At 34.9% G+C, this 22,863-nt stretch overlaps 1 protein-coding gene across 2 annotated transcripts in view; it reads left to right on the top strand.

Moving 5' to 3' along the window:
- Positions 1-22,863, top strand: part of KHDRBS2 (KH RNA binding domain containing, signal transduction associated 2) — a 540,418-nt gene that overhangs the window by 198,305 nt on the left and 319,250 nt on the right. For both annotated transcript variants that reach the window (XM_044387131.3, XM_057303916.1), the window contains exon 3: positions 7,110-7,226. In XM_044387131.3, the coding sequence (XP_044243066.1) occupies positions 7,110-7,226 (117 nt within the window). The remainder of the gene's footprint in view (positions 1-7,109; positions 7,227-22,863) is intronic.

Raw genomic sequence — 22,863 nt, 5'->3', positions numbered from 1 at the left:
TTCCTCTCCCACTCCCCCTGCTTGTGTTCCCTCTCTCGCTGGCTGTCTATCTCTCTGTCAAATAAATAAATAAATAAAATCTTTAAAAAAAAATAAAAAAATAAAATAAAATAAAATAATGCGATATAATTAATGTTACTCATAAAAGATACTTTACATCAGTTTAAGTTAAATCTCTGATTATGTAACACCTTCATTCTGTTGGATGTATGTGTTCTGTTTCAAAAGGTAGAGTTCGTGAAAGAATTAAAAGGGATGTCTCCCTTGCAGTTTCAGACAATTGGTTTCAAATTGGTCATTGGTTAGAAATGAAGCTACTGTCTTGAAATAGAAGTGTTGGGAAACGTGTCACAATAATCAAGTCAAAAACAGACACTTCTCAAGAGTATGGCCCATGTATGCATTTTGTCAATAACCTGTCCTCAGCCAGGAATGCGTGAAATGCTCTCTCTTCCTTTCAGTCATAAGCATTCCCAATGGAAACATCACTTTGAGTGCTATGGTATTTTTCTCTTTGATGTTTTACTACTACCAGTAAAGGGGCAAGAAGGTTCTGTAACAGCGTTAAAGAGAAGTTCAGTCAAAATTTACTTAGCTGGAATTGATCTATTTGATTTTTTAAAATTATTTAATATTTAATGCATTCAAAGAATATGTGTAATTTTCACGTAGAGCTTAAAACAAAATAAAATGGATACTTGTGAACCCCCAAGTTAAAGTCTCAAATATTACCTATTACTTGACACAATCTGTATGTTTCCCTTTGACCACATTCTCTAGGGTCCATTCCCAGAGATTACCAAGGCCTTAAATTTTGTGTTTATTATTACACCTGTTATTTGAGGATAAGATTAACTACTTAAGCATTTATTCATAAATAAAACATTATTAATTTTGCTTATTGTGTTTTATAAAAATAGTGTCATATGTCTAGAGTTTTAATTTTTCGCTCAAAATTTTATTTCCAGGATTTAATAATGAAATTTCATGTAGTTATGGGCAATTTATGTTCACTCCTGTAAATATTCCACTAATATGTCACAGTTTACTTAATTATGTGCACCGGTCATGGTTCTGGGAGGAAAATAGGATCTACTCTCTATATAATATTACAATCTATAATTTAGAGCTAGCATTATGTTGGAAAAGATGGAAGATGGAACCTTAGGAAAATTGCCACCCATGGGCAGTGAGAACTTGAGCCTGAAGCTTGCCGGACCCTAGAACCAGAAGTTTGGAGAGATAGATCTGTGGGGCTCTTGTATCCATGCAGTGGGAGCTCATGTAGAGGTCAGTAAAACAGCCGTGCTGAGAACCATGATTTGCCAAGAGTAATGGACTCCAATTCATGTTCGCCTTCTGCATCTCATGCAACTTCCTGTATTGACAAAATCCACAAAAGGAAGCATATGTGGAAGGGGATCTAGGAGACATAGACATAGCCAACTGTTGGTATGGGGTTAAGTTGACAGCATACTATTCTTGAATCGATAGCTTTTCCCCAATTATTTTTGCTCTTACAAGCGTTGAGACTTTTAGTATTCTTGCATGTGCTAAGACTTCTCTACAGAATATACCTAGGAAGGGAATTGCTAAGACATTGATTAAATACATTTACAGATCTATAAGATGATGACGAAATGGTTCTATCCTTTACATTCTTTAAGCAGGGTGTGTGAGTCTTTGTGGCTCCACATTCTGACCCATGTTCGGTTTCTGACTTCATTTCCCATCACAGTGTGTATAAAATGATATCTCATTGTCATCTTAGTTTTGTTTAAATTCTAATGAGGTTGAAATTTTCATGCATTTTTCTTTTGCAATTCTTTCTTCAATAACATTCACGATTTTATCTTTTATCTAGTAAGCTGCTTATCTTTTCCTTCTTGTTTTATACTTGTTTTTGTAACCTATACTTTATTGGTAACATGTACTGCAAATAGTTTTCAGTTTTGTGGCTTATGTTTTCCACTTCTTTGTGGTGTATTTTAATAAGCAGATGTTGTTAATTCTAATCAAACTTTTATTTTACAGTTAGCATATTTTTATGTCTTATTTTAGAACTCTTAGGCATTATTTCCCTGTATTTTTCTGTTAGAAATTCTAAAATTTTGCCTTTCACTCCTAAATCTATAATCCATCTGTATTTACTTATTTTTTGTTATGGTGTAGGAAGCAATTTCATTGTTCTTACTGTGGATAGCCAGTCATGCTCTGTATTAGATAGTCCCTTCTTTCCTTTGTGTATTAGATCCTATTATTTCTGTAATAGTTAACACAAACTTAGTGGGTTAAAACAAAATAGATTTGTTATTTTACAGTTATGAAGGTCGGAAGTCTAAAATGGTTCTCCTGGGCTAAAATTAAGGTGTCAGTAAGGCTGCCTTCCTTCTGGAGGCTTTAAGGGAGAATCTGTTCTTTGACTCCTACAGCTCGTAGAAGCTGCCCTTACTCTTTGACTCCTGGCTCCCTTCCATCTTCAAACCCAGCGCGCGCATCACTCCAACCTCTGACTCTGTTGCCTTCTTCTTTAATTTATAAGGACACAGGGCACACCTGGATAACCCAGGATAATCTCTTCATCTCAAGATTCCTGATTTTGTCACAGTTGCAAAGTCCCTTTTGGAGGAGAACATATTTGCAGATCTTGTGTATTAGGGCATGGACATCTTTAGGGGCCCAGTATTCTGCCTTAGTGATCTGTACTGACCCCTGTATCATATATCACTTTAACATAAATTAAGAGTCTGTTTCTGGATTCTGGATTCTGTAGCTCTGTTTTCTGTGTTCCAGGACTGTACATAATCACACTATCATAACTAATGATAGTGACTCTTTATAATGACTCTTTGTATGTGATAGGCATGATTCTTAACTTGTTCTTCTGCTTCTGAATGTTTTGGCTATTTTTGGACTTTGACCTTTTCATACAAATTATACAACTAATTTTAAGTTGATCCAAATCCTATTGTGATTTTAATTAGAATTGTATAGAACCTATAGATGTAATTGAAAATACTAGAAATCGAGACTCCCTGTCCATGAACATAATCTGTCTCTCAATCTATTTATATCCATTTGACAGCTATATTAATGTTTTTTATATATTCTCTGTAAAGGTTTTGATTATACACAATTAAATTTATTCTTAGAAAATCTTATTTATTTTTTACTGATGCCATAAATGGTATCTCTCTCTCTCTGTTTTAAATTACTAATTATATGTTGCTGATGTACAAAAATACAATTGATTTTTATATTGATTTTGTATGAAACACCTTGCTAAGCTCTTTTACTGATTCTAATGATTTTTCTGAAATTACTTTGAGCTTTTTATGTATATAAATTATATAAACCTTGAATGGTATTTTGTTTCTTACTTTCTGACATTTATAATATTTATCTTATTCAGTGGCTTAAATCTTCAACGTTGAATAAAACAAGAATGTGCATCTTTACCTTGTTTTTGGTATTATTTTGCTATTAAATATACAATTCTTACTGGGTTTTAATAGAGCTTCCATTGGGTTTTCAGATGATGTGAGTTTTATAACGATTGAAATTGAGTTTTATAAAATTATTTTTCTTTTTAAATAAAATGTTAACCTTTTTTTGCTGTCCAAATAAAATATTAACCTCTTTTTCTCCATTACTAATAGGTAAATTACAATGAGGGGTTATGACTCTTAAATTACCCATGTATCTGTGATAAATACAACTCAATCATTATGTATTTTTTGTATGTACAACAGGCCTTGGTTATGCTACTGTTTTGTTAAATGGGTTTTGTTTCATGAGTAGGTTTGCTCCATAAATTCCCTTTTCTGATTTGCTTTTACTATCAAGGTTATATTAGTCTACTAACTGAGTAGAGGGATAGTTCTTCATTTCTTTCTCTAGATAGTCTATTATTAGCTCACAACCTCAAGAATTTCCTGGGTGAATTTCAAATCTAGCTCCCATACATGGAAGGCAAGAACAGACTAAAGAAAGAGGCAGGCCACTCCAGATCAGTAGTTGAAAGGTTTAATTAGCAAGGCAAGTTAAAATGAGGCTTGTCTTGGGTGGCTGCAAAATGAGTAGATCTCAGCACCAGCCCACCAGAATCTTAAGAGTTTATGTAAAGGCCTTAGTAGGGTTCAGTCATGTATACAGTTCAGATGGTCTCAATAACACATCACTCTTTCTCAAGGCTGTGTCCGTGAAGTGGCTCCTATTGTGGGATCAGTGAACAGAACATAAACTCCAAGGACAAGGGAGGAGTAAAGAGCCTCTGGTTGCAGAAACCCAGGTGGTGGGATCAGTCAGTAGTCCCATCTTCTCAATGATTCCTCCAACACCTGCCTAGATTGGAATGATGTATTTCCTGAAGGTCTAGTGAGATTCCTTTGTACAACTACCTGGGAATAGTATTTTTTTTTGTAAGACATTATGATAGTATTTTTAAAATGTTTCTATGTTTTCAACCTACTGTGAAATGCACAGGTTTTAGTGTAAGACTTGAGTTTTGACAAAAATGTACCTATACTTTCAGCAAAATAGAAAACAGTTCCATCACCCCAGATGTTTCCTTCATGCCACTTTCCAGACAGTCCAATCCTGGCCTTCTATGTTCCACAGGCAACCACTCTTAGGAATTCTAACACCATAAATTATTTTGGCCTCTAGAATTTTGTATCAGTGGAATCTAACATGATACACTTGTTTGGATCTGGCTTCTTTCATTCCACATAATTGTGAGATATATCCATGCTGTTGTGTTAATCAATGACTAATTCCTTTCTATTTATGTATAAACTTATTGATTTTTTTCTCCTCGGATGGGCATTGATTTATTTCTATTTTAATGGTAATTGTGAGTAAGATATCATGGACATTCTTGTTCAAGTCATTTTGCTTTTATATCCCCTTGGTTAAATACCTGACTAGAATTTCTGGCGCATAGTGTAACTCTATGTTTAATTTTATAAGTAACTGTCAATCTTTCCAAGACAGTTGTATCATTTTAACTGCTAATAGTGGCTGCTCTAGCAGTCTCACATCCTCGTCAACATTGGTCTTTTTTTGTTTTGTTTTAATAATTCTGATATGTGTGTGTTTAATTATCGACTTGATAGAGTTATTTATAGATCTAAATACTAATCATTATTTTTAAGTTTTTATTTTAATTCCAGTTAGTTTACATACAGTGTTATATTTAAGATACTAATCATTTTTCAGATGTATGCACGGGGAGTATATTCTCCAGTCTGTGGCTTATCTACTTAATTTCTGAATGTTTTTTGAATCAGCAAAAGTTTTAGTGAGTGCTGTTTGCTTACTATTAAGTAATCTTTCCCAGTTTAAATTTGCAAAGGCATTCTTGTATGCTTTCTAACTAAATTCTTATCATTTTAGTTTTCATGTTCAGATCTATGATAGATCTCAAAATAAAGCCTGCCTAAATGTGAGGTAGGACAGAAGAGATTTTTTTTGTGTTTTGTTTTGTTTTGGGTTTTTGTTTGATTGTTGCATATGAATATCCAATTGTTCTAGCTTCATTTGCTAAAAAGATTTGCATTTCAAATTTTATTGCTTATGTACTTTTGTTGAAAATCAATTTACCATCCAAGTGTATCATCTTTCTGAACTTTATACTGGTCCATTTATCTATTTGCCTGTAGATACAGCAATCCACACTTCAGTACAATATTTAATAAATGTGGTGAGAGCAGACATCCTTGAATTTATCCTAGATCTAGGGGAAAAGCAGTTAGTCTTTAACCATTCAGTATGGTGTATTTCTTACTACAGAACTATAGATTTAAAAATATATAGAAAACCTCTGATTTAGAAGGCAGTAGCTTAATTTTATTTATCTGTTTTTCGTTTATCCAGCACAGCTTTTGGTGCATTCTAAGCCCTTTCTATTTTTTATTTTGTTTTATTTTTTTAAAGATTTTATTTATTTATTTGACACAGAGAGAGACAGCCAGAGAGGGAACACAAGGAGGGGGAGTGGCAGGCAGAGGGAGAGGGAGAAGCAGGCTCTCCGCTGAGCAGGGAGCCTGATGGTGGCCTTGGTCTCATGTTCCCAGGACACTGGGATCACAACCTGAGCCAACCTGAGCTGAAGGCAGATGCTTAATGACCAAGCCACCCAGGCACCCCAGACCTTTGTATTTTTTAAATTAATCAGTGAGTGATTATCCAAGTCATTTGGTGTGGTAATGTTCTATTCTGTAGCTGACAACATACTCTCATAACTGCCCTTATTTCACCTGTTTTTAGCCAGTTTCAGGAAGAATAAACAAACTGAAAAACCTCCCAGAATTTCCCATTTAGAAAAACTGCTTTGTATATATGTGGTATCAGTAGTGTTTTAAAGTTTTCTGTATGTGTGATCACATCTTTTATTTGCTGATCTTTAGAACAACTCTTTAACATAGAGAATGTAAGATTGAAGAATAATTGAATTGTTTTATGCCTAATCATGAAATTTGGTATAGAATGTTATGGGCACAGATAATACTTAACAAAAATGAATATTAAATTTTATTTTAAAAATCTATTTAAGAAGTACATTGGTGGCTCTGTCCGTTAAGCGTCTGCTTTGGCTCAGGTCATGATCCTGGGGCGCTGGGATCAAGCCCCAGGTAGGGCTACCTGCTCAGCAGGGGAGTCTGCTTCTCCCTCCCCCTCTCCCTGCTCATGCTCTCTCTCTCTCTCTCTTTCAAAAATAAATAAAATCTTAAAAATCTTTTAAAAATATTAGCCTTTGCAATTTAGAAGGTACATAGTCTAACATAATTGTTTCTTTCAATAATCTGGAGAGAAAAAGCCTTTAGAACCACAGTTCTCCCGATTTATTTATTTGATTATGTAAGTACTGTATATGATATGTTCAACATATTATTGATTTTTGGCAATCTTTTAGGAAGAGGTCTCCTTTTTAAAATGGATCCTAGATTAGAGGTCTGAAATAGTTTTGTGTGTGTCTATGTGTGTGAATGGCATAACTCCCTTCTACATGGTAAAGTTTGAAAAGCCCATAACCTATCATTTATTTTTGGTGCAAAATATTACTTTTTTCTACTTTTAAACAGAATTCTATTGATTTTGTTTCCTAGTTCAATTTTGTGGGGAAATTGCTTGGACCAAGAGGAAACTCCTTGAAGAGACTACAGGAAGAAACAGGTGCTAAAATGTCTATCCTGGGCAAAGGATCAATGAGAGATAAAGCAAAGGTACTGAACTTTGAATATGATATTTAACACATACAGGAGGTTACCTGTCACACTCAGGGCCATGTTTACCAGCACATCTGCATTGTTCTCCCATTGTTTCGTACGATTTTCACCTTCTGAGACCACCTTGTTGCACTCTTGTTCAATTCCTCTATTTTCATAAGAATCAATTACCCTTCCCCCCGACCCCAGAAGATATAATTTCATATCTCTGTTCTCTTTAGTCCTTTGTGTAGGTTGTTGCCAAATCTCCTTACTTTTTCTGTGTCCTCTGTAGGATGTTTCTATATGTCTGTGCTCATTTTCTTGAATTCCCTGTCTGGATCCCTTTTCTCTCTTCAACTATGTCACCTAATCACATCCATTGTATCATTCTCTCTTTTTATCTCTATGCTTCATTTCACTCTGATCCTCTTACCAGAAGCAATTTCAAATACTTATCTGCAAATCTAAGAGAATTCCACTTATTTTCTGAAATGTTTCAGTGATGTTAAACAATTCACCTGACCCCAAAAGAACAAATAAGCTAAGAAATAGATGAACTTTGATGTTTGAAATGATGTATTTCACATCTGAACTATATCATTTTCCCATTTTATAAAGTGATAGCAATTTTCTCTGCGTTAGAATTCATTGTTTTGGAAAAATAACAACCATTTATAGAGAGAGATTTATTCATAAAGGATCTTTTAAAATTCATTGAGAAAAGGTGGATGTATTAAGATAGTATTATTTGGCCAAGCCATGCTTTTCTGATTCGATATGTTACTATGGCAAATAAAATATTCAAACATTTATTTCTGACTATGGGAATTAACTTAGGAAATTGTTTCAGTGTTCTATTAATGTGAAATCTTGAAGAAAATTATGGTGGGAAATGTCACCGAACAGAGATCTCATAGTCTCACACTGTACACTTCATACTGTGTGATCTTTTTATTTTTGCCTACTCCTTTTTAAGATTTAGAACAAGCACTATCTCCCCAACGGGGCTTTTCTGAAACTCCTGTGATAGGCTAAATCCTCTCATCACTGAACATATTTTGTTGAAATTTTCTGTTTCTCTCACTGAACTGTACACTCCTACTAGCCGGAGAAATATCCTAGTCAGCTTTGCATACCCAGAGCATCTGTGTAGGCACTCCATATCTTTCAAAGCAAATGGGTATTTATTGTTTATTCCCATATATTTGGAATTTTTTTCTTTCTGTTCACAAAGCTTTACATTGGATTTCTTTTTCCCTATGAGCATGTTAGGAACCAGCATAAGTATTTGAAAATCTAGTCGGAAACAAATTTAGTTCTATTAAGTTTCCATTAGGTTTAATTTACGGATATTAGCTGTTACTTAAAATCCAGCTTGTCATTGATTACTTTTTGGGTGATCTATCATGTTTGTCTATGCTTCAAGCATTTTCATTGTTCCTTTACAAAATGAAACAAAAGGAAAACATATAATAATGATAATGTATTGCACTATAAACTACATTTTATAGAATCTAAACAAGACCTTAACTGCCAAGGGCACATAGCTGCAATAAAACCACAGACATGGATATGCAAAAATTTACCTTAAGAAACATTTGATTAAAATAAAAAGAAATCCTTGGTAAAATATTGATCACTATGTTGCTGTTTTACCTATCTGCAACATGATCTGATCAGGAAGGAAGATTTTATATGTGACTTTGTTCCTCTAACAAATAAATAAAACTTACCTGATTCTGCAGTGGAACTGTGTATTTATACAGCCACACAGGAATATATTCATGCATTAATTGCAGAAGTATCGATTGCTGTGTCACACTATGTGTCATCTGTAGTTCTAGTTCATGGTAATGAATATGACAAAAATTTTTCTCTTCCTACAGTTTACATTCCAATGGGAAAGACAGACAATAAATAAGTGAAAAAAACACATTTTAGTAATTGTTATGTATTAAAATAATACAGATTGTTTTTCTGTGTTGGCTCTGCTATTAAGATGCTAAAAGGGTATGTCCTAAGCTTGATCTTTCATGATTAAAAGGAGATATTTGGGTAGTTATCTAAATCAGGACGAAATAACTATGCAAAAGCATTTCTTACACATCTGCTATGTGCTCAACTGTAGATTAAATATTATGTCGAAAATAAGTATTAGACATGAGTCAAGCCCTCACAAAACTTTCAGTTTAAACATCCTGATCTGTTTAACACTTTCTTTAAAAAAAAGAGTTAAGAAAGTATCAGTCATTGAAATAGAAGGTGGAAGAGTGACATTCTCATTTAATTTTATTTTTACAAACCTGATAAGACTTTTTCATCCTTAGAAAAGAACGAAATGTTACGATTTGTTATAAGACCATTATAAAATTGCATGGCATAGAGAACAGTTCTAGCGGTTTGGTGTAGTAAGATTCTAACAAGTTCAGTGTTCTTATTTGCCTTATTTTGGTTTGGGTTGGCTTGGGGGAAACATTCCTTTTCGTTTAGCTACACCTAGCCAATAACTCTGTGAACAGAGAGTGAAAACGAAAACCAAAACAAAATGAAATGTGGTAATATCCAAGGTAATAGCAGTAGCAAAATCCTACCTTATATTCAATATTTTACTCCTGTCCTGGTCAGATCACCTGATATGTGAACTCACATTTTACCTTATAACTATCCAGGAATGCTTAAACAGAAGCTAACTTTTAAATGGGGATGATAAAGATATTCTTAGAGAAAATTAGAAAGTAATATATACAGTATGCTTTCAATATTTCAAAATATCTCAGGAAATTAACTGGCGGTTCAGAAATTTCTTTAAAGTCTGAGTCCCTCGTACACCATATGGCCAGCCAGTTCTAAATAACCACACAGCTGCTGGCTTCTTCTTCTTCTTCTTCTTTTTTTTTTCCCCTAGCAGTTGCTGCTGAGCAATCTTCAGGGGTAACTTACTGTAGCTTCAGATAGAGTGTTACTATTTTTAGTGATGCTGGTGGCAGAGATTGGTGAGGGAGAACAGAGGAAGCAGTGGTCTACAGGCTTATCTTTGAAAAGAGTGAGGAACAAACCTATTATCTTCAAGAAAAAAGGTTTGAGAGGTTAGAGAAGATGAGACAAAAGCTGAGCACACCCATAAGAGTGAGGAAACAGCAGGAAAGCCTCAAAGCAAATTTCTTGCCTACCTCCATTGTCCTTAAAGGGAAATCACAAATAGACATGTTGCAAATAAATTATGTTGTAATGGAAGGTGTTCTGGCATTCCTCTTAATAAGCTTGGGTGAAATTATGGAATGCAGTCTTAAAACATGCTGGTGATTATATGTTAAAAGTAAAGTGCTGTTTGGTGGAGTTTTATTTGAAAATGTGTGATAATTCTCTAGGCAAGCCTTTCTTTCTTTGATGTGCTAATATCATGTGCAGTTTCTATTTTATAATATATCTTCTGTATTTGGTGATGGCTACTTTAGTAAATCCTTTCTGATTTCATGGCAATTTGATTTTCATCAACAATAAAATCAACTGAAAACCTTCAAAGTGATGCTGCTGCCTGGTGGGTGTGAACCCCGTACCAATCATCCTTCTCTCGTTTGGCTTCTGGGCTATGCCTCACATCAAACAGCAGGGTTAGTCTCTCAAATCCTGAAGGGGCGAGGCCACGCTCACTGCTCATCAGTCAGGCTGGGATCGGTTAGGTAGACTCCTGTTTCAACTTTTTAATATCCCCAACAACAAAGCAGTTTGTAATCCCACAAAATCAAGAGCCCAGACACTCTGGTTTTAATTTTAGCTGTGTCCCTAATACACGGCACCGGAGATCAACAATGTTTTCTTCTCCATTTTGCTCCACAGGAGAGAATGCCTAGCCCATCGTTACTTCCAAACAGAGATAGAGGAATTAGCATTCTTTTTTTTAAGATTTTACTTATTTATTTGACAGGGAGAGAGAGAGCATAAGTAGGGGAAGCAGCAGGCAGAGGGAGAGGGAGAAACAGGCTCCTCGCTGAGCAGGGAGCTGGATTCAGGGCTTGATCCCAGGACTCTGGGATCATGACCTGAGCCTAAGGCAGCTGCCTAACCGTCTGAACCACTCAGGTGCCCCGGAGTAAGCATTATTCTTTGCTTAAGTATCACTTGAGTTTGTGAAGGACAAAGAATCGATGAGAAATTACAGATAGGTGGGGATTTATTTTTGATTTATTCACTGCATTCTTCTGTTTCTTGGATCTGAATGTTGAGAAATGAGAGTAACAGACTGAACGGTCCCACCTGAAGGGTAACACAGTAGCACATGCGGTAGGGGAGCAATGCGTTGCAAATACGTGTTTTGTAAGAACGCAAGGAAACTAGTTTCAGTGGTGGACCAACACAAGGGTATTTCAGGGGCACCTGGGTGGCTCAGTCGTTAAACGTCTGCCTTTGGCTCAGGGCGTGATCCCAGGATCCTGGGATCGAGCCCCACATCAAGCCCCACATCGGGCTCCCTGCTCTGCAAGGAGCCTGCTTCTCCCTCTCCCACTCCCCCTGCTTGTGTTCCCTCTCTCGCTGGCTGTCTCTCTCTCTGTCAAATAAGTAAATAAAATCTTTAAAAAAACAAAACAAAAAAACAAGGGTATTTCAGCCTACAATATATTTGAACTCCAAGTGACCAAACAACGAAAATAGTCAGGTTTGAGTTGAAGAGTGAAATATATCATGATACTAGTGCAAAACAATTTCTTACATTAACATCTTCAACCCTTTTATGTACAGTTTGTCATTCACTGTGGTGGATGACAAAGAATAAAAAAAAAATTCCATAAACCTGTCCAGGCTCAGTTCTTCGTAAGCTTCAATGACAGAGCCTGAGGTGGCGATGTTTTGTAGGCTGTGAATCGAAGTTACATATTGCCTTAAATCACTTTCCTCTAGTCTGATTTTATTTATAATTAGACAAATTTATTTTAATTTTTGTAATTAAAGCCTGCTGTTTGAAAATGTCCAAGGACCTAATATCTTGGCCATAAACCAAGGATATTATACAAAAAAATATTTTTTTTAAAGTTACTAGTATAGTAATTTTTTCTTCACTGCCATTTGTCACTCATTATTTGGACTGCACCCTTGTTTCCTGAAAGAAGTGAAATGAGAGAATCACAGAATCAAGGTCTCTCACACCACATTGCAGGAAACTTTTATTTATTAAGCTATTAGAAATAGAATATATGGGGGCATCTGGGTGGCACAGCTGTTAAGCGTCTGCCTTCGGCTCAGGGCGTGATCCCAGCGTTCTGGGATCGAGCCCCACATCAGTCTCCTCCACCAGGAGCCTGCTTCTTCCTCTCCCACTCCCCCTGCTTGTGTTCCCTCTCTCACTGGCTGTCTCTATCTCTGTCAAATAAAAAAATCAAATCTTAAAAAAATAGAATATATGAAGACAGAGACATTTCTAGACATTTTACAGTTTATAAACCAGAATTGTAATAGTGTATTTCTTTTCTGCCACTGAGGAACCTTATCCCTTTTTGTTCTGAGATGTACTGTCCACCTCAAAATCTTGCAACTGAAATTCAAGTAAGATATCTCCAGTATAGAAAGGGACTGAGGATGTCTTCGAAATAATTTAAATAACACATTCTGTGGTAGTTTTAAAGATGGCTGCAAATCCTTTGACATTTCTTTTAGAGAAAGGTGAGTAGGGTTGAATTCTCTTCCTCATGAATCCGGACAGTTTTAGTGACTTGCTAACAACAGAAGGACTGCAGAGGAGATGTCACGTCAGGATTTCTGAGGGAGGTGGGAAGACACAGTGCACCTTCTGCCTCATTTACAAGAACGCTGTCTTTTTTTAGAGCTCTAAACTGCCTTGCAAGTGTTCTGACAATGTTAACGCTGCCCCCTACCTCCCGCTGTGAGGAAGCCAAAGTAATATGGAGAGGGGGGCCTGGTATAGGTACCAGTGGGAAATCCCAGTGGAGCCCTGCCTTTGAGTCATCCCAGGCGAGGCATTACACTTGCACGTAAAGAATTCTCCAGATGATAACAGCCTCTAGCCATTTGAGTGATCACAGGTTGTTTGGGTCCTCCTATCTGCAGCCCCAGACTCCGGGAGCAAAACAAATGATCTCCATTGTACTCTGTCTAAATGCCTCACCTACAGAATCCATGCACGTAGTCATAATAACAACATAGTTGTTAGTTTAAGCAACTAAGTTGGCATGGTTACTTATCTAACACTAGATGACTGGAACACAGTCCTACAATTTTATTTATAAAATTCAAAGATTCTCAATGTTGTGAGCCAGTGTCACATCGGTTTGTTCTCTTCTTGTGTTTCTACTGCCCTCTCATGGCAATTACTAAAGACTTTGAAAAATTCTGGGGTTTTGTGGGTGTTTGTGTATTTGGTGTTTTGATTTTTTTGTTTGTTTGTTTTTTACTTGCACCTTATTTTGAAGCATATGCCAAAGTTCTATCTCAAAGTTGCCAGAAAGGGGAAAGGCTTCCAAGAAAGACAATTCAAAGATTTCCAGAACATTTGACTTAAAAAGTATTAGGCTAGTCATAAAGCTGGTCTAAGGCCTTTGTACCTTAGAATGTCTGCTTTAATAACACAAGACTCAAGGATAATTGAGTAGGTAATTCTGATTTCTCTGTAAGTCTTCTTAATTTTAAACCTGAGAAAGCGAGTGCTCCAGCATTTTATCAGGGATGTTAGATAGATCCCAGAAGGGGAGGGAATTGCACCATACAGCAAGTATTGCCCTAAACCAAGACTGGGACAGTTTTCTTTCTTAGTCCCTCTTTTTGACCAAGTCAGATGGTCTTAGCCAAGAAAAGGACCAAATGGCATTTTTGTTCTGAACATTAACTGAGCTTGTTGCTTCATCAGTCTTTTCTTACATTTCTTATAGATGGTGGAATTTAGATAAGGGATCAAGTTATAAAATATACCACCATCAAGATTACCTGTAATTTATATATGGACCCATTGACATTCTTTCTTTCTTTACCAGTTTCCTATGTTAGGGAAGAATTTCTAAGCAGGATTCTAAGGTGATTCAACTTACTAGTATTTTATATTATTTAGTGCTCCATATATGCTTAGTTGGCCTCTCTCTCTCAATATATATTTTTAAGTATTAATATTTGCTTTGCTTTTTTAAATTGGACCCAATCTTTGCTTTGCCCACACATTGCAAATTCCAGTAGACGCATGAATATCCAAAGCAAAGCAATAGACCCATATAAATGGACAAGGAATATTTTGGGTCTATATAATAGGTCAAATAAATACATGGGTCCAAAAGACCCATATGAATATATCATTGCTCTAACAGGAGAATTGGATATTAGAAAGAAAAATTCCTAAATAGCTTTATTTTGCTCATTGTAAAAAATAACACGATTTTAGTTTTATGGATAATTTTAATGTCAAACCAAGTAAGAATTGTTATCTAAATTTTTTTTAAATAATGATATTTAAACTCCTAGAAAAGCCTTTGATAAAAGGGTATTATTTATACATTTTTAGAAAGATGGTGTTAAATGTTTGTTTTAAATTGTTAGAACTTGACCCCAGCATAAGCCATGTTCTCTGAAGAGAAACTTGGACTACTCGTTCTAGACCAGCTTAGGGAATTTGGAGATACTGTTAAGAGGATAATGGGCCCAGAGTGGGAATGTTAAAGAGAAAAATCCTGCACTTAACTTAAGTGCACTATCAGCACTAAGTCAGATTCTGAATTTCATTAGTTGCAGTGATGTTTTTGACTTTGTATTGTTTTCTCTTTATTTATTTATTTTTTAATTTCACAATCATTGAAGAGTTGAATAGTGCTCTAGTTTTATCAGGCATAAATATCTCAGTCATTCTTAGTTGATAGTGTTGTCATGAATACTTGAAAATTTGAGCTCTTGACATCCCTTGATAAAAAGTAGAGAGCTCTGTTTTGTGGTTATCGTTCATGACGCTACACAGAGCCCAAAGAAAGACACAGTAGTCAAACTCCTTAGTCTAATGGATAATATTACTGAGTTCACTTTTGCTTTCTGTGTGTACCGGTTCACCAAAAGTAAAATAAAAAAGACAGAGACCTAGGACACAAATGAAATTTTATATATTTTGCTATGAACACAATCAGTTACACCATTTGACTTTTAGCAGCTGGGACAAAGTTTTGCCTACTTGCAGGGATGCCATGCACAAGGCACTGTCTGAACTGTTACAGGAAGTAAGGAACTAACTGAAGCTAGTTACAGGAGTAAGCATACCATATGTCAGTACAGGAAACTCTTATGTGTATGTTTTTCTTACTACCGAAATACCAGAAATCACCTAGACTTCATATATAAATATTCTCAGTTTTAAAATGTTATCTGCAGGGGTGCCTGGGTGGCACAGCGGTTAAGCGTCTGCCTTGGGCTCAGGGCGTGATCCCGGCGTTCTGGGATCGAGCCCCACGTCAGGCTCCTCCACTAGGAGCCTGCTTCTTCCTCTCCCACTCCCCCTGCTTGTGTTCCCTCTCTCGCTGGCTGTCTCTATCTCTGTCGAATAAATAAAATCTTTAAAATAAAATAAAATAAAATAAAATGTTATCTGCAAAGATATTTACTGTTTTGTCTATTTTTTGGCAAACCACTTTTGTTTTAATTTTGATGATATTAACATTTAATTTTTTTTTTTTTTTGCTTTTTGAGGTCCGGGTTTTGAGATAAACTGTGAATGTATGCCAGTATTCTGCATGTGGTTTACTGCAGATAAGGCATACATAACGTATAGGTATATAATTGCTAACATCTGCAATTCTAGCATCACTATGGGGTTAAAAAAAAAAAAGGCAAACAAAATGTAGTGATTGATTTAGAGAATTTGGAATGTCTCCACAAGCTTTCATGTTCATATTTCTAAGCTTATTATGCCCTGTATTTGCTGCTTCCTTTTCTCAATAGTAGGTTGTTTTCTCTTTCTTTTCTATGTTTTGATGTTTTGACAAAATTTTTTATTTCAATTATTTGGCACTTTTAGGGAATGTTTTTCCCAGTCGTTCTTAATTTTCTTCCTTTCACCTGTCTACCTTAAAAAAATTCTAAAGCTAAAATAATTTATAATCAAAAAATTTTCCAGTGTTTGAATGCTGAATAGCTCTCGTTTCTATTTCCCTGAACATTGCTAAAAGGTGTGAGAGATATTTATTTCCTCAGCAGCACCACCAATATCATATTTACTTAAATCAAACCAAGTCAACAGTCACTACTACCAAACCAGGAGCATAAACGATAAAGAATAAAATAGTAAGACCATCAAGTAACCAGACATAGTCTCCCTTGTGCTGAGTTAATATTTTCAGGATCTCAATTCTGTACATTTTAGATTAAAAGTGATATCCACATTTTTAAAAAAATAATAATAATAACAATCTTAAAACATGTAGAAACTTTTATTTGGATTAGCATTTGTCTTTTTTTTAATTTTTTCTTTCTTTTTTATTATGTTCAATTAGCCATCATTTGTCTTTTTTTAAAAAAGATTTTATTTATTTACTTGAAAGAGAGAGAAAGACTGCATGAGCCAGGGGTGGGGCAGAGAAGCAGGCTCCCCCCTGAGCACCCCCCCCCCGCCACGTGGGGCTCCATCCCAAGACTCTGAGATCATGACCTGAGCCAAAGGCAAACGCTTAACTGACTGAGCCACCCAGGCGCCCTGATTATCATTTGTCTTAAGGAAGATTTCATAATATGGATTTTTTTGAAGGCCTGTAAAAACAACATGTATTGTCTTATCGGTGACTAAACGCAGAGACTTTTACAACTGAAAAGTCTCTAGAGAGGATGAGCAAAATTCAAGTTCCCAGGCTGACCCCTCAACTTTCCAAAGGCCATATGGTGACGGCTCACAGTTCAAAAGTAGCATGTATCCAGGGTGGGGGAGGACAGCATCATTCTGGAAGTCCCCAGATAAGGCAAAGCTGTGTTTTGTTGGCAATTCTATATCTTTAGCATAATAATTTCCTGGAACATAATAATTAAACTTGAGTAATCCTTAATATTATGAGGGTGACTGTAGGGTTGTTTTAATTTTCACTGAACTAATTGGAGGTGTAGCAGATGTGCTTCTCTATCATATAGGTACCTACGCATATATACATTGGATTATACAATCTTAGAGCTGGCAGAGAAAGTAAAGATGCTGGTTTAATTCAGTACTTTTTATAACCAAAATATATTGTTGCCCAAGGAACAGTAATTAGCTTGAGAGTCCTGGGAAATTACTAGGAAATATTTAATTATTAGAGGTAAAAAAGAAAACATAAAGATGGGAAGCAGTTTCATGAAAATATCTTGCTTAACTAGCAGAATAATTTCAAGGAACCATAACATTGAAAGAAATAGTGTTTACTATTGTTTCTTGAACTCTTACACCCAAGATAAGAAGAAAACAGATCCAAATTACTTTAAATAACATAAAATTACCTACATTATATAAAAGATTGAGTTGACCATGATTCTTCATCACGATCTAGCCTCTCTAAAACTGAGTAGCGTAGAACTAATTGATTTGTGAAAATGCTTCTCATCTATCCTCTGTACAGTGTATGTACATCCAGTGTGTACCCTGGATGGATGAGAAAGGGGAGGGGAGCACCCTGTGCTCAGAGTGCCTGAGTTAGCAGCCTTTATGTTGGGGTTTAACAACTGTCTGCCTTTGGTGATAACTCATGCGGGGAAGTGAGGTAATCACTGCAAGTCTAGTCCCACCCTCAGGGGAAGAGTAGGAGCAGAATGGGCTCTTTTGGGAAATCTTCCTGTCTTCTTAAGGCTCTTAGCCTAGAGTTTCCTTTCTGGGAGGAAAGAGTTTTTCTCACTCCTTCATCCCTCTATAGGTTTATAGGTCGGAAAATTGATCACAATATATTTAGCTGCACATGTAATACCTTCCTTCACATTGCTATGAATTCTTGTTAAGATTATAAACTAAAAATGTCATTTCAGTGCACATATTTTTCCTATAACCATTGTTTTTGTTTAATTTTGTTTTTTAAATCACGAGGCCTGTATCATATTTTTTGCCTTGCTTTTGGTATAATTTACATACATGAAAATCTACCACTTTTAAGTGTATAAATGCATATAGTCATGTTTGTCTCATTACAATCAAGGTAAAGAATATGTCTGTCACATCCTTTGGGCCTTACTTCACACCCTGGTCCATGGAGACCACTGATCTGCTCTCTGTCACCATCCTTCACATTTTCCTAGAATTTCATAGGTTGATGTATGCAGCATATAGGCTTGCTCCTGAGTTGTTTCACTTAACATAATGCTTTTGAGGTTTATCCATGTTGTTGCATGGATCAGTAGTTTGTTCTTTTACATCACTGAGAAATTTTCCATTGTGTGTTTGCACAAAACTTGTTTATCCATTTATTTTATGGTAATTTAGATAGACTATTATGAATAAGGCTGCTCTGAAGATTCATATATGTCTTTGTATGAAGATATGATTTCACAATAGAGAATCTGGGAATTATTCATTGAAAGTTAAAGCACTAGGACATTTATATAATATTTTTTCATTAATATAAGATATTTATCACAGGACTATATATTTTTTAGAAAGTCAGAAAGAAGTATTCCAAAAGTGTTGGTTGTGTATTTACTCTCTCTGGGTTTTGGTATGGTTTACTTGACATGTGTAACATTTATTAGTTCTATGAAAGACTGTTTTATTAGTTATTCATTTTTCATTCTGCAAATAATCATTTCTAAATTAAGGTTTGGGAGAATTTTTTTTTTTCCAGCAATGCCCTAAATTAGGATAGCAGAGTTCAGATGCAAACTGGAGATTCTGATTCCCTAGTCAGAGAGATGAGATTTGTTAGATAAATGAAGCCATCTGCATCAATTTAAATAGTTCTACCAAATTGATTCATGAAGTGTCTAATATTTCCATGTAATTAGCGGTGGCATTTTCAAATCTCTATCACTGAGAGGAAAATTTAACCTTCTCTGAAGAATTGCACATTCTAGGGTTGATACTTTAGAAAATTATATTGTTCTAAGGGAATACTCACCAAAGAATTACATCAGACTTTGAACAGATGCTATAAGATCCCTGTTTTACTGCTGGTGCACCGGAGTGGCGATATTAAAAGTCTTCATCTCCTCCCTCGCATCTGATGTTAAAACAGATTTCCCATTTCTCAACTCTGACAGTTTAGTGGTGAATCTCTTGTGGCTGTCCCAAAAAAAATCTGCTTTCTCTTCTTTTCTCCTCTACTGTAAAATTAAACTCTAGTCATTAAGTTCAATGTATATCTTTTTGTTGGAACTCTAAGGAGTCTTCTCCTCTAAGGGAAGATGGAAGGTTTATTTCAAAAGATAATATCTGTTTTTCTCTCACTTAAAGATTTTTATTTTTTAGTAAAGAATTTTATATCTGCATATGCATTTTCACCTAAAAATAAGTAAAAGTGCAAAATTTATACATAACATTAATAGAATTTTGTCTATATTATAGATAAATATCTAGAAATATAGATGTTATAATACACGAGTTTCACATCATATCTCATATAATTGCTTTACTAGGGAAAACCTTAGAGATTGATTTATTATGAAAAGCCACGAGTCTGTTAATATGCCATACTCCTCTTTTATCTTTACTGCTTCGATTTTTTATCTTTATCTCCTTTGTGCTGCATTAGTAGTACTGAATGCAGATGAACCACTCGGCTACTTCATGTCATAGGGGATAGACATACTTAGATAATCTGGAGAATGTCTGTCTTTCGTGGCCTATTACATGGGAGTTACAAATTAATTTCTAAAACTAGCTATTTTTCTTCATAATGTTAGATATTCATACATTTTTTAGACATTATAGTAGGTGATAAGTGTAGTTTACTAAGAAAATTTTGATACATTTTGTGAAACATTTTCGTAAGAAAGATGTTAGATAAAAAAAGCATGTTTTGTAAATTATTTGAAGGTTTTCTTCAGGGCTATACATCGTCCATATTAAAAAACAAACAAAAAACAAAACAAAAACTCCTCTTCCCAAATGTGAAGTAATTAATGCCAGTTGGTCATATTAATGTTTACAAAAAGTATTATTGCTATCCCAAATATTTATTATACAATAAATGAAAATATTTTATTGTACCTGTTAACTGAAACTTAGTTATGATTTTTTTTACATTTTTAATATTATTAAAGTATGTGCTATCAAAAATAAGATTTGGATAGCTATTATATAAAATTTCTAAAATGTAAGGCATTATTACCCATATTTAGTGGAGTTATACTGTAATTCTTGACCATGGATAACTTTTCGGACAATTGTTAACTCTTTAGTTTTAGGGTATAATTTCCCAAAATCCACCTGTGCATAAAATGTTACCATTTTTATCGTTTGTCCAAATAATTTAACAGAATTCTAGTTGTAGGTTGGAGCAGGTAACTTCAAGACACAAGAGAAAAATTAAAATTATGACTTTTTAATCTTGGTTATCTTGAAGACATGTGTTATTACCCTAAAACAGAGGGTCTAAATGATTAGTTAAGAGTTGAACATTTATTTTTTTTTTTATTTTTTAGTTTCGAATTTTTAAATTCTACTTAACATCTAGTGTAATATTAGTTCAGAAGTAGATTTTGGGGGGCGCCTGGGTGGCACAGCGGTTAAGCATCTGCCTCCAGCTCAGGGCGTGATCCCGGCGTTACCGGATCGAGGCCCACATCAGGCTCCTCCGCTATGAGCCTGCTTCTTCCTCTCCCACTCCCCCTGCTTGTGTTCCCTCTCTCGCTGGCTGTCTCTATCTCTGTCAAATAAATAAATAAAATCTAAAAAAAAAAAAAAAAGAAACACACTCTGGTCATTGAGAGGTGTTTTTTTAAAAGAAAAAAAAAGAAGTAGATTTTGGGGTTCATCACTTACATATAACACCTAGTGTTCATCATAACAAGTGCCCTCCTTAATACTCATCATCCATTTAGCCCATCGCCACACCCACCTCCCCTCTAGCAACCCTCAGTAGAATATTACTTTATTTAAGCAGGTTATTTACTAATGTCTTTTAGAAAACAAGTTGCCAGTAAGCATTAATTACTAGTTTGATGTTGCACATACATACCTACATGCAAGCAAACATGCCCTGATACTTTAAAAAGTACAATAAAAATATATGGATGGAAGCTTTGACAAAAGATATATGATAAATATAAGTAATATATATAGAGAGAAAATAAATAAAAACAGTACAAATAAGATAGAAAAACCAAAATACTCACAAATAAATCAGCATCTATACCAAAACTAAGTGACAGCTATCCTCCGCAAACCCCAAAATGCAAGTGGGTAAAGATAAAGCAATGAAAGCTACAAGAGCCTTGTAATATCAGCATTTGTGGGGGAAAAGCAGAAAAAAAGCAATGTGGTGTCTGATGGCACAAGAATAGGAATATCCCCAAGTAACAGTATTTTTTCAGGTAAATCTAAGAATAGAATGAACCTCGAGAGGTGTTTTTATACCTGAATTCATGGGTGAAGTCATTGAGTCCACTTCAAGATCTGAAGATACTGGAAAAGTCTAAACTCTGGAAATTCTAAGACAGAGCCACACAATGAGAAGCTGCAAGAATAGCCCCAGACTGAGCAAGGAAGAAAGAACGAGCAAAATAAATGGAAATTTAAATTAAATGGATCGTTGAGCAGAGAAGGTAGATTTCAGAAAGCAAAAGGCTGTATTTTTTATCCCTTTGGAAAAGTAACAAAAGAGGGGGTGGTAGTGTTTACTCCACATACTAAACATAAAGAAAATCTCTCTTCACTTAAAAATGAGCAACAGAATAGGATTTTGGCTAAATTTCATAGGGAGCTATTTTAAGAAATAGATGATGAAGCCTCAAAATGAAAATGAAGACAGACATGCACACAAAATAAGTAAAACATGTAATCATATACTTAATAGCAAACTAAAAAAAAGTATTGAAATAATATCAAAATTATTTAATTGGGGAAAAGAGAGTTTCTTAAGGAGATATGACAGGACTGATGAAAGAATTATTAATAAAAGTAAAACGGATTTCAGAAATAATGAGTAAGTTAAGAGAAACAAAAGAATAGAATCATCAATAGGCTTGTCAAATCACTGTATTGTACATTTGAAATTAATATAATATGTTATATTAATCTTAAAAATTTTTTAAAGAGTAACAAAAGAGCAACTAAAAGCAACTAATAATTTCTTAAATTCAAATGTAGGTGGAAAGGAGCTGATAAGAATTTGAGGGGATGATGTTTATAGAATACAGGTGAAGAAATCTGCCATATGTACAGTAGGAGTTCTCAAAAAAAGAAAACCTAAGCAAAGGAACAGAATAAAAATCCATAATAGAATAAAATTTTCCTGGAGCTAAAAGCAAGACTTGAAATTACATACAGAAAGTGTTCACCATGTACTTTGAAAAACTGACCATAAGGTACTAGACATACCCTAATAAAAATAATTAAACTTAAAAAAAAAAAAGTCTTTGTTCATGAAGGCAAAAATACTAAATCACTTATAAGAGGGGAAAAAAAATCCGACTATGTCAGCAGTGGTTTTTGCCAGAGACAATCAAGTAACATATATAAGATACTTAAGGAAAGAAAATGGGAACCAGGAATTTTTATTCAGTCATACTA

Source organism: Ursus arctos, unplaced genomic scaffold (genome assembly GCF_023065955.2).
Source record: "Ursus arctos isolate Adak ecotype North America unplaced genomic scaffold, UrsArc2.0 scaffold_29, whole genome shotgun sequence".
In the NCBI taxonomy this organism is placed as follows: Eukaryota; Metazoa; Chordata; class Mammalia; order Carnivora; family Ursidae; genus Ursus; species Ursus arctos.
The sequence above is the reverse complement of the archived record's forward strand: the minus strand, read 5'-3'. Positions and strand labels throughout refer to the sequence as shown.